Source organism: Argiope bruennichi, chromosome 9, assembly GCF_947563725.1.
Source record: "Argiope bruennichi chromosome 9, qqArgBrue1.1, whole genome shotgun sequence".
Classification (NCBI taxonomy): domain Eukaryota; kingdom Metazoa; phylum Arthropoda; class Arachnida; order Araneae; family Araneidae; genus Argiope; species Argiope bruennichi.
In genome coordinates, this window is record NC_079159.1 from 123,314,806 (window position 1) to 123,326,425 (window position 11,620).

At 31.5% G+C, this 11,620-nt stretch overlaps 1 protein-coding gene across 4 annotated transcripts in view; it reads right to left on the reverse strand.

Annotated features, from left to right (window-relative positions):
* LOC129985303 (echinoderm microtubule-associated protein-like CG42247) overlaps positions 1–10,940 on the reverse strand; it is a 48,969-nt gene extending 38,029 nt beyond the window's left edge. For 3 of the 4 annotated variants that reach the window (XM_056095283.1, XM_056095282.1, XM_056095281.1), the window contains exons 1-4: positions 10,868–10,940; positions 6,252–6,714; positions 2,027–2,212; positions 1,010–1,103 (exon numbers count right to left, since the gene is read on the reverse strand). In XM_056095283.1, the coding sequence (XP_055951258.1) occupies positions 1,010–1,103; positions 2,027–2,212; positions 6,252–6,677 (706 nt within the window). In that variant the 5' untranslated portion in view covers positions 6,678–6,714; positions 10,868–10,940. The remainder of the gene's footprint in view (positions 1–1,009; positions 1,104–2,026; positions 2,213–6,251; positions 6,715–10,867) is intronic. The other variant, XM_056095284.1, reaches the window with a different exon arrangement.
* Positions 10,941–11,620: the final 680 nt, after the last annotated feature.

Below are 11,620 nucleotides of genomic sequence, written 5' to 3' on the forward strand. Positions count from 1 at the left end.
ATTAGGATTCAAAATTATGAAGACTATTCCGTGGTGACTCTGTTGTTGATTAAAAACAGGATTAAATTAAAAACAATATATTCTGTAAAAGCGTACAACTTTTCTTAATATAAACTGTTTTTTGTTTAATAATAAATAATATTTGTGATAGCAGATGTTCGATGACGCAACAACAAATTCAGAAAACGAAAATAAAATTCATTTGACTCTTATGCAGGCTGTGCACAAAGTCCTACCCTGTTTATAAAATTTATTGAATGAAAACCATTAGACTCGCTCTGACATTTCCTGTACTTCGTTTCCTCCTTAATCGAATTTGTCATTTATTTTGAAATTTCAGAGGGCGTCTTCTTTGCATCTCGATGAGTGTCAGATCGGTGCTCTAATTTTGAATCATTAAAATGAAATATCATTATAAAGAGAGACGAAGCTCTTTATAACTTCATTATGAGGTAAATGAAAATAATAGACGATTTTCAGGAACAGCTATTTAATTATTTTCTAAGTCCACATTTAACAGGACAAAACGAACACGAATATACAGACTACATGTTATAACATAATCTAATAATGATCCCCAGGGAGGATCATGGGAAGTGTACCTTGATATTAATAAAGTAACGCCATCTGTTGTATCAAAAGAAAAGGTAGTAGAGTTTTGCAACCGCTACAAATATTAATTAATACCCGCTATTTCTGAAGATGGAATAATCATGCCATCTATGCAACGATTTGACAATTTGGGTCATCGACAGTCCATTCGAAATTGAAATATCGGGTCAGGAATGAATCGGAGAGATGTTTTTGTAACGAGGGAAAGGCTTCGTGCTCAGACCCACACGTGCATCCATGCATTACAGAGCGTCGACGAAGAAGTGAAATGAACGTGATGGCACGGCGGAACAAGATATAAATTATCACATACATATTATAATTCCAGAATTATCGGCCTGTAAAAAAGGAGGAAAGGCATTCATTTTCACCTATTTTTACGTGCGACAAATCTTACCTAGTTGAGGTACTACAGCATCCGTGTCAGTTTCATCGAGAAAAAACGTGTCCACGTCTTGGAATTCATTTTTCAACTGAGAAATGCTACGCACCTGAAAAAAATAACAATGACTCTTTGAAATAAGTGTACAGTTTCACACTTTCCAGCTCAAATCTTAATTTCTGGTTTAAAAAATATTTCATATTTAAAAATATGTTTCAATAACTTATTAGTTAATTAACTATAATCTAATAAATTAATTAAAATTATTTATTTACACCAAAATTATTTTGCCAAGCACAGTTGTATATAAAAGCAGATTATTCCAATGTCCTGGAGAAAATGAGACGGGTTCGTATGTAATTTAAAATAATTAAATTAAAATTTTAATTTAAAATTATAAATAAGAAAAAAAATCTATAAATTGGATCGCTGTATTTGATGCAAACAATTTTACTTTTTTTGTTTGTTTTTATTGTTAATAATTTGCATTCTCGAATAGAAAAAAATTGTGATAATCGATTACGAAATTTTCATCAATCATCCCGATTTCGGAAAACAATAATTCTGGAATGATGCCTATTCATTCATTTGCCTTCTCTGTTGATTTATGAACTTCAAAATGTAATGAATTTAAAGAAGGAAATTTTCAAGCTCTATTTTGACAGAAATTACAGATTTCTATTAAATGTTTTTAAAAAAGTCTTTCATCCGTTTTGTGCGCGTGTGTGTCAATCTGATTATTTACAGGTTCAATAATCTAAATTTTAATCAATTTCTAATCTGTCGATTGGATAAATTTCCGTCGGTCTGTATGCCCATATATATGTGAACTGAAAAACAAAGTTGGCAATCTGAGCGAAATTTTATATGTGATCCCTAGCCCCCTTTTTCAATGACCTACGAATGTTTTATTGGACGGTTATGACTCGTACGGAAATGTCCTGTACGGAAGAGTTCCAATACCAAAAGTATTTGTAGCCTAGAAAGAACATGAATAAAGAGAAAAAAGAAAATGCTCCATGTAGAAATTACCTGGCGCCCAGAGGGAGTGGACATGTTTTTGACTTGACCCAAACCCAAGGCGTGACCGAAGTCTCTGAGGATATCTTCGAAGGGTGGGGGGTTCTTGTCGTTGAAAAGGAGGGTCGCCTTCGCTCCCCCTTCCCTCGTAGCTACTGTCAGCAAACGCCCTTCACGCCTTCCCGGTGACGGTTCCGCCTGCAGCAAAGATTCTCAAACGGCTTTAGGTTTGATACATCTATCTTTATTTTACTTTTTAAATTCCTTCATAATTATATATGAACAGCATGCAAATACATATACAAAAAAATTATTCAATTTCAACATAATGATTGAATTTAAATTAAGTATGACAAACAATCCAAATCATTGTTGTAAAACTTTAAACAATGCATTATAATTGGCGGAAAAATTGCGTGTAAAAATTACTATCGCTGAAAAGATTTTATTTTTTCATTTAAAGAGGTATAAAAATTAATGTTTGCATTTATAAGAGACAAAATTATCGGAGAAATGTTAAATTATTCATCATTTATTAATTAAAATTCTAATTCATATTTCGAAAACCGCAGTGTCAGAGAGAGCCTATTTACCCAAGAATTAACAACGTGTCAAATATGGCAGCTCAAGGCCCAACTGATTGTTCGGTAGTGATTTTTCTTCATATATTTATGAAAATTTGCAATTACATCTAATTGTAATATTTAAAAAAAATAAAAGCCTGTTCCATTTTTTCGAGAATATATGCGCATATGCTCCCTCAGGATTTTACATCAAAATTGCAGATTTTTTTTTAAAATTATATTATTGATCCAATTTTTGTATTTGGACTGCACCATCCACTTTGGGACTCTCGTGGCTCATTGATATTAACTAATATATATATTTTTTTATTGTTGTTGTGTCTAACTTTGTTGTTTTAAATACTTCTTTGATTCACACTGCTTGGGCAAGAAACCAATATTATTAAATTTTATTCTCTGTTTCGAATCAATATTGTGATAAGTGACGAAATTTAGAAATAATCCAGTTCCAAATACCAAATATTATTGCTTTCAATACAAAGAAAAATCAATGACTGACCAACAATATCAGCCAAGATGGAATAATATCATTCATAAATTCCTTAATCAAAAAATAATCGACAAGAAAGCACTGCGAATCGTTTCAGCTAAATTTTGGAATTTGCATCGGAAATTTTCAGTCAAATTGAAATATTAAAGCAAACAAGCGAAATGCAACTTTTAAGACAAAGTGTGTATAAATGCAAAAATTCCACGTATATTTTATTTTAAATCAGGAATATGGAGTGAATAATTCGTGCAATATTATATAGCGAAACAATTCTTATATAACAAATTCTTTCGAACAAAGTAATGTTCTTGCAAATTTTTCCACCTTCTTTTAGCAACTTTGGTTTAAATTTTCACATGAAAGAATGAAATGTTTCATAAAAATTTTTTAACCTACTATTCAGCTCCAGATGATGTCTCCAGTGGCTTTTTCAAAAAGCTAAAAAATGTCTTAAATATACTTAGGTTTAAATATACTGAGGCCATTTCAATATATCTTCAATGGTATGCATATCCCGAAATTTAAGAAGTTTCCAATTATCATCTCTTTACCAAAAACGATAAAGACAGATAACCTCTTACAGATAAATTGTCTTAACCTTGTCATTTCCAAAGCTTTTTAAAAAAATAATTACTAAAAAAATTGATGATTTTTTAACGACATGCAGGAAGCTGAATTCCAAGCAATTTGAGTTTCTTCAGTTTAAGCATAATAGCGTTGCTACATCTGTTCTATATTCAGTGATTGCTCAAATAATAAAAAGAACTTCTTTGGTATTCGTTTTGGCATCCAAAACTCCGACCATATTGACTGATTTAATAATAAACATTTAAAACTTGAAGTTAATTGGAAGATTTGGTTCCTTGATTCATACTTCAAGGCAGTGTTCAAGTAAGATAAAGAATTTTCCAACACAATCGAGGATTAATTCAAGACAGTATATCTTCTCTTTCTTATTCAAAATTTTCACGTTGGGCCAAAACATAATGTTGATAAAAATATTCATTTTATCTATATTATGTTTATCATATGCATGTATTTTATATATAATGTTATGTTAATCATAATCATTTTTGGTGGTGACTTTTCTGTTCTCACTAATCGCTGGAAAGTGTCACTAACAAATTTCAAAATACATATATCAGTGGTGTATGTATTTAGAAATCTTCAGTTAGTTGAAAACTTTATCAATTAACTGACCTCTAAGTCAGACATCCCCAACAAAACTGTTTTTAATCGATCAGACCATTAGCTGCTATTCATTTTCCATGAAATGAATCCATAACATATTCAATTCTCAAAAAAAAAAAAAAAAAAAAAAAAATCAAAATAATTCTATCATGAATAATATCAAGAACAAAGCTATTAAAATAACCATTTCATTGAAAAAAGAAAATCGCATTCAAGCTTACGGACCAAGGATCAAAGGTCTAATAACCCTAAAAATAGTGATATCTTTTCTTAATATCTTTTCTGTGCGTGTGTTTAATTTTCTATGTCAGAATATAAGAAAATTTCTAAAATCTCAAATGAAAATATGCAATATTATTCAGACTAAAGCATTCCGCATTACACTTGTATTTCACAATGAAGTCTAAAAAAAGTATTACTCAATAATGCTTTAAATAAATTTTAATCTTTCGAATAATCTAATTTGTAACATGTGAAATGAATAATTTTGACAACATTTTATTTCATTGCAAATGATATTCAACCATTCAATGTATTTTCTGGAACAAACTTTACACCTTTCAACAATTTTAAAATTCAATGAACTTATAAACAGTAAATATAAAAGAAAACCTCCACATTTTCCTAAAAATTTCCAAATTTTTTGGCATTTATTGTAAAGAATATTTGCGAATACGGGATTTGCTAATAATCCCAAACTTCCACTCAATTTAATTCAAAATCATGAAAATTTGGAAAAGGCTTAGACTTTTTTATATTCTTATTAAAAAAGTGTTTCCGCGACTTAAAAATTATGTGGAGACTCTTTTCTTCTTTAAAATTATTTAAAACTTAATTATTTGCTGTTAACAATCAATGGAGATTTAAATTTACTATTCAATATTGCTGACATCACATTTTATGCCTTAAACAGCTACTTAAGTTATAAAAAAATTTGCCTCATTCTTTAAAAATTGCTTGCAACCCACAAAAAATTTAACTTTTTGAAGTTTTTAAAAATCATTTACGAAAACTTATGATAGTTCAAAACCTGCAAGAAATTCCTTGATAAAACAGATTATTTTTCATTTTTAATTAAAATTAATATTGTAGAAGATAAAAACCTTTTGCTTATTACAATAATTTATATTAACTAATTGTTTGAATTAAAAACTTTTATATTCCATAACTTTTACCTTTGCTATAGAGGTTTATTGTAAGTATTTCAAATTTTGTTCACAAATATTGAGCATGAGAAATACTTTGATGAAGGTTTTGTGAAAATTAATTAATTTTTCACTAGGAAAAGCGTCAGAATAATTTCATTCAGATTTTCCTTCAGAATAATTTCATTTCATAGCATTCATTTGGGAATTCATAATTCAAATCATCATATATCAATTAGTTTAAAATAATCTATTGAGCTTTAGTTATTATTTATTTAATTTTGATCTATAGATCTTAAAAAAGACTTATAAGGTTCATATGTCGCTATTTCTACAGATGACACGACAAAAAAAAAGTCATTTATTTACGGATGTAATAGAATCAATTTCTACTGCTTTTAAAGGAAAATTCTACCGTATATGAAAAAGCCATTCAATCCATAACTTTTAAGTCTTTCAAATGAGTAGCTTAGTGATCTGTTTTGTTTTACTGATTTTACTATAAGTATGCATATTATATTGAAATAATGCAGTCAGTTGTTGATCGCATGTATGTGCCCTTTGACATAACAACAGAGTTGTAGAAATGTGGTAATGCCAGGTGCCCTTTGTTCTAAAAGATTCTGACATGAAATGTTACAATTACACAGACACTGCTAAATCCTATTCCCCAAGACTAAAAGTTGTGTCCCAACCTATGCATTTGATGGTGATCCCATATTGTATTGGAATGGTACAGTCAGATCTTGTTCACACGATATCAGTGATTGTGTTTGAAAGAATAAACGAATCTATGAATCCAGTTAGCAAATTACAAAGCATCTTACCAAAAGATGCGTTTCTCTCTTCTTCTTTCTTTTCTTTTTGCCGTACACGGGGTCCTCCATGGGGCGAAAAAGTTCCAAGTCCTCTCGCTTTGCGGGAAGTGCGTCCGCCACATGGGAAGTCTGCAGACGTGGCACGGATCCATAAGGTAAAGCTTCGAATTTTCCGTCTGACGTTACCACGTAAGAGCCTCCATTCTCGAATTGATCCAAACTCGTGATCGGTTGGCCGTTCCTGGCATCGAAAAGCTTTTTTGCTGGCATGCGCGCCTTCAGGCTGAGATAATCGAGGAGATGTGGCATGGTCGGAAAAGGTTTTGATCCTCGGAGGGCAACTTTGACACCAGAATCGAAGTAGTCGCCATTTCGATAAAATGTGAGCCTTCGAGCCTTTTCAGTGTCTCTCAGTTTTCGGCGTCTTCCGAGCATGGTGGAACGCTAGGATTGCCCCTGTCTAATGAACATTCTGCAATAAAAATTAAATACGAGGACTAGAATTTCAATAGTCCTAATACAGTATTTCAGTATCCTAATACAGTCCTATTCAATAGTCCTAATACAGTATTTCAGTATCCTAATACAGTCCTATTCAATAGTCCTAATACAGTATTTCAGTATCCTAATACAGTCCTATTCAATAGTCCTAATACAGTATTAAAACATTTACGATCATTAGACATAACCACCAAAGCTTCGTAAAACTTTCCAGCTATTTGAAAATCTTAGAATAGCAGAAACTGTTACTGTTTTTGTTGATGATTTGTAAATGAAGAGACTTATCGTTTTAAGAATTTCCGAGACTGCCCCAGGGCCGGCCATCTGAGGGGTGCGGTGGGTGCCATGACCCCCCGACTGAGGAGGGGCCCAACCATGATTTAAAAAATAGTGTTATGAGCAATAATAGCGTTTACACGTACTAAAAGTATACAAGTTTGTTTCCACGTAACTGTCTGAGCGTCGACTGACGACGTTTTTAGCCAATGATCGCAGTGATACCTACAAAAAGAGGAAAAATGTTCATTTCTGAATAAGGAAATCTCCTTCAAGCATGTTAAGACAGAGCGACGTGACTTCTGGGCACAAGCGGCGGCCAGAAGTCTAGGCTGGGCTCTAATGGACTTGTAAATCATCAGCTATTTACTTTTTTCTACATCTGATGTAACATTTTTTATGCGTGCATCTGTGTATCTTTGTTTATATTAAACTATTCAAACAAAAAGTAAAATGGTGATAAATTAAATGATCAACTCCTAGCAATGCATGTTACATTACTGTTTCACCGGCTAAGACTAGGATGAAAAGAATTAAGGAAGAAGTTTAAATGGAGCAGTCGGCTGATTTGGATGTATATGAAGTTTACAGTATATATTATAGTCTTGTACAAGTGTGCAAAATATTGTTAATATAAGGTAAGTAGATTTACAGTCACTTACCTCACTTACTAGGTAATAGCGTATAGTATAGCATATAGTAATTTGATAATTCATTCCATAAATTACTTAATACTGTTAGATATAATCATGTCCATGCCAAGAATATATCCCTCTGGGCGTCAGAAAAGAAAAAAGAAGGAAAGCTAAATTCCAAGAAGTCACAAGTAGATCTGTTTTCTTGGCTGCGAAGTAAATCTGGCAAAGAAATTGCTTCGACTTCAGAAGTTACAATTCAAAATTCAACTGGGGAAGAAAGTTCCTCGCAAAGTACACAGTCTTGCAATGAAAATGTTGAACCGTGAGTTTATACAAATATGACCGAATCAGAAAATAATGTCGAAAATGGCAATAACAAATATGATCAAGAGAGTATAAATGATCCTGGTTTACAGTTAAGTATTATAACTGATAAATTTAGAATGTTTGTGCTAAAATCGGACTTGTACAACACAAAGACGTTTCTGCTAAAATTGCTGAAGTTAGATCATTTTCCACTGCGTACTACTTTAAAAAATGCCAAATGATGAAACCCAACTTCACAGCTGGTTAATTTATTCAAAAAATGCAAGATTATGTTTTTTTTTTTAATTGTATGCTGTTTTCCAAAAGAAGAGGAAAGTGACCAAACTCACGATTTATAGGTGACTATAATAACTGTAGAAAGTTGTCAACTATAATCCAAATCATGATTCGTTTATTGCTTGGAAAGAATTACTAAAACGACTAAATTTATTTTCGATTATTGATAAAACAAATCAAATTATTATAAATAAGGAAACGGCACGACTGAAATTACTATTTCAAAAAACTGCAGATGTGATTCTATTTTTAGCATGTAATAATCTTCCACTTCGAGGAACCCACGAAATAATAGGTACGCCTAATAATTGAATTTATTTAAATTTAATCGAATTATTAAATAAATGCGACCCTGTGCTAATGGGTCTAAAAATAGAATTGTGCATCATTTAGTACATAGGTCACAAGAACAAATTATTTCTGCTTTAAAAAATGAAGTCCTTAACAAAATTAAACACGATATAAAATCAGTTATGTACTATAATATCCAAATGGATTGTACTTCTGATATTTCCCAGAAGAAACAAACTTCAATCATTATTAAGTATGTAAATTTTGAAGAGAAAAGATTAACTATAAATGAGTCATTTCTAGGGTTTATTGAAGTAACTGATGTTACTGGAGAAGGAATAGCAAAAACTCTATTTGAAAGATTAGGTAAGCTTGGCTCAGATATTATGAATTGTAGAGGGCAAGCATGTGACAATGGTAGCAACATGAAAGGAAAATAGAAAGGTGTACAGTCTAGAATACTTTCTCGAAACCCACACGTAATTTATGTGCCTTGCCTATTACACTCTTTTAATTTATTTATTTGTGGTGCTACTTTCAGCAGTATATATTGTAAAATTTTGGGGGAGGGGTATTACAATGCTTATATTGCTTATTTTCTGCATCTGCAAAAATATGGGAAATTATACAAAAGTATTTATACATTACTCTTAAACCATTATGTGACACTCGTTGGGAAGCCAAAATATATTCGGTTAAAGCGGTGTATACACAGTTTGAACAAACTTGTAATGCCCTAGAAGTATTATTTACGTAAGTAACGATAATACAGCGGTATACGAAGTTAAAAGTTTATTAGATATAATACAAGAAATGGCATTTATTTTATGTTTAATAGTATTGTTTGCACTATTAAACATAAAATTAACACTATCAATAAACTATTTCAAGCAAAAACAATTGCTCTGGATTTGGCTTTCAATTTAGTCAATAAAATTAAAACTGAAATCCAAAATTTAAGAACAAAATGTAACACATTTTTAGACGAAACAAAAGTGGTAAGTGCTATGAAAGTAATTTGAACATTTCATAACATTTTCCTGCAAAACGAATTCGGAAAAGATTATATTCCGAATTAGCCAAAGACGAAGTTATGGAAAACCCGATAGATGAATTAAGATGTTATTTTTTAACACTGCAATTGATACTGTTATTATACAAATAGAAGATAGATTTAAAAGTATACCAAATATTATTTCTGATTTCAGGTTAATCACTGGCACAAAAACTTGAGAAAAACTTGAATTAGAGAAATGTTCCAAAAACTTTGTAAAGTTTTATAACAAAGATGTAGATGAAAACCTAATCCAGAAAATTTGTTTACTACGGGATTTGATTTTGAATGAAAAAGATGTAAATAACTCACAAGACATATTGCAATACATAGTAAATAAATAATTGTAATAAGTTATTTCTAAATTTATTAACTGCGTTAAAACTTTTCTTTACGTTGCCAGTTACTATAGCAAGTGCTGAGCGCTCTTTCAGCAAATTAAAATTAATATGGAATTATCTTCGATCAAACATGTGTTTAGAACGCTAAATGCACTTGTTATACTAAGCACCGAAAAAAAATTGCAAAAAATTATAATTTTTCTGAAGTAGTTAATAGCAACAATTCAATCATGCATAAAATAAACATGCAATGATAATATGAGTTCGTGTTTGAATATATATTTTTTGGCTTCACAAAAAATGGCTTTTTGTATTGGACTGCCCAGGACAACTCGTGAGTGACTTTTTTGATTGCTGGGACTTTTTCTACCATCATCCATACTCCCCAATTTTAGCTCTGGGATTATGATTTAATTTGAAGATGACTCACGTGTTACCTTAGAGGGAACCATTTCTTGACATTCGCAATAGAATTTTCGAGAGATTCCTAAATCAATAGAATTTTTGGTATTTTTTCAGGTTTACATGAATTGCATCAAGTTTCGCGAAATAAAATTTAGAAAAGAGGCGCAGGTTTCAGCAGTCAATTCTTATGATAAATCGCTTAATATGGAGCATCGAAGAATACAATATGCTAAGAACTGGGGCGGTAATGAAAACCCGATTCGATTTCCCAATGGACTTTTCCCGGATAAACAGACAACAGAGAACTCATATCTGCGAATTCAAATGGTTTATTATGTTCACCTATTATGAATAAAGAATAATATGCTAAAAAAACAGTGTAATCTTTAAACAAAGAAGCAATTTTGTAAATATTTATGGATGGTATGAGAGTTTGCCCTGATATTCGAAGTAATCGTTCAGCTTTATCATCTCAAATCATAAGAAAAAGTAAGGCACCGGCCTATTCATACTTACATATAACAGTTAGGTCTCTTCTGCCAAATGAAACCGCATCTTTGAACTGTTCCTATTCTTGTTTCGGTATCTGTCTCCAGTGATTTAGTGGACTGTGTCCGAGAATATAGGAATGCAAGGGGATGGATCGATTCCAGTATTTCGTGACAGCTGTGATCTCTGGCTGCTTGCGTTCAGCAGGTGGTTTCTACGGAAACCAATGCCAACACTGATCACAATAGTAACTTCCATTTGTTGAGATTCATTGATAGTAAACAATGCAAGTGACCTCTTTTCGGTACGGCCTGCACCTTTTTTTTATGACGATATTCCAAAACAATCGTGAATCACTTTAATTGTAGAAGACTGCTACTAAAATCCCTATTTAATAAGCAGTACCACCATTCCCTACCTCAGTTTCTCAACTTTTACAAGAAGAAGGTGAATGTTAGCACCAATAACTGAGATAGTAACTTTTTTTCTTACATTTAGCAGTAACATAAGATAAGCATTTGTTTGAGGTGTGAGTATAAAAAACTATCATATTCGTTATTGCTTTCGAAAATTTCATTTTTATTTCCCTCTTGCAAAATTTGAAAAAATGTGAAAAGTAATGTAGCTTGTTAAACAATAGAATGAGGGGAAAATCCCCTAGTCCTTTCTAAAGTCTTTTTAATCCTGGAGAATACTTTTCGAACAGCTACGAAAGCAATCTAAAAATGTCATGTGGGCAAATTATTGATAATTTGGATAGTAATATATCTAAAATTCGGT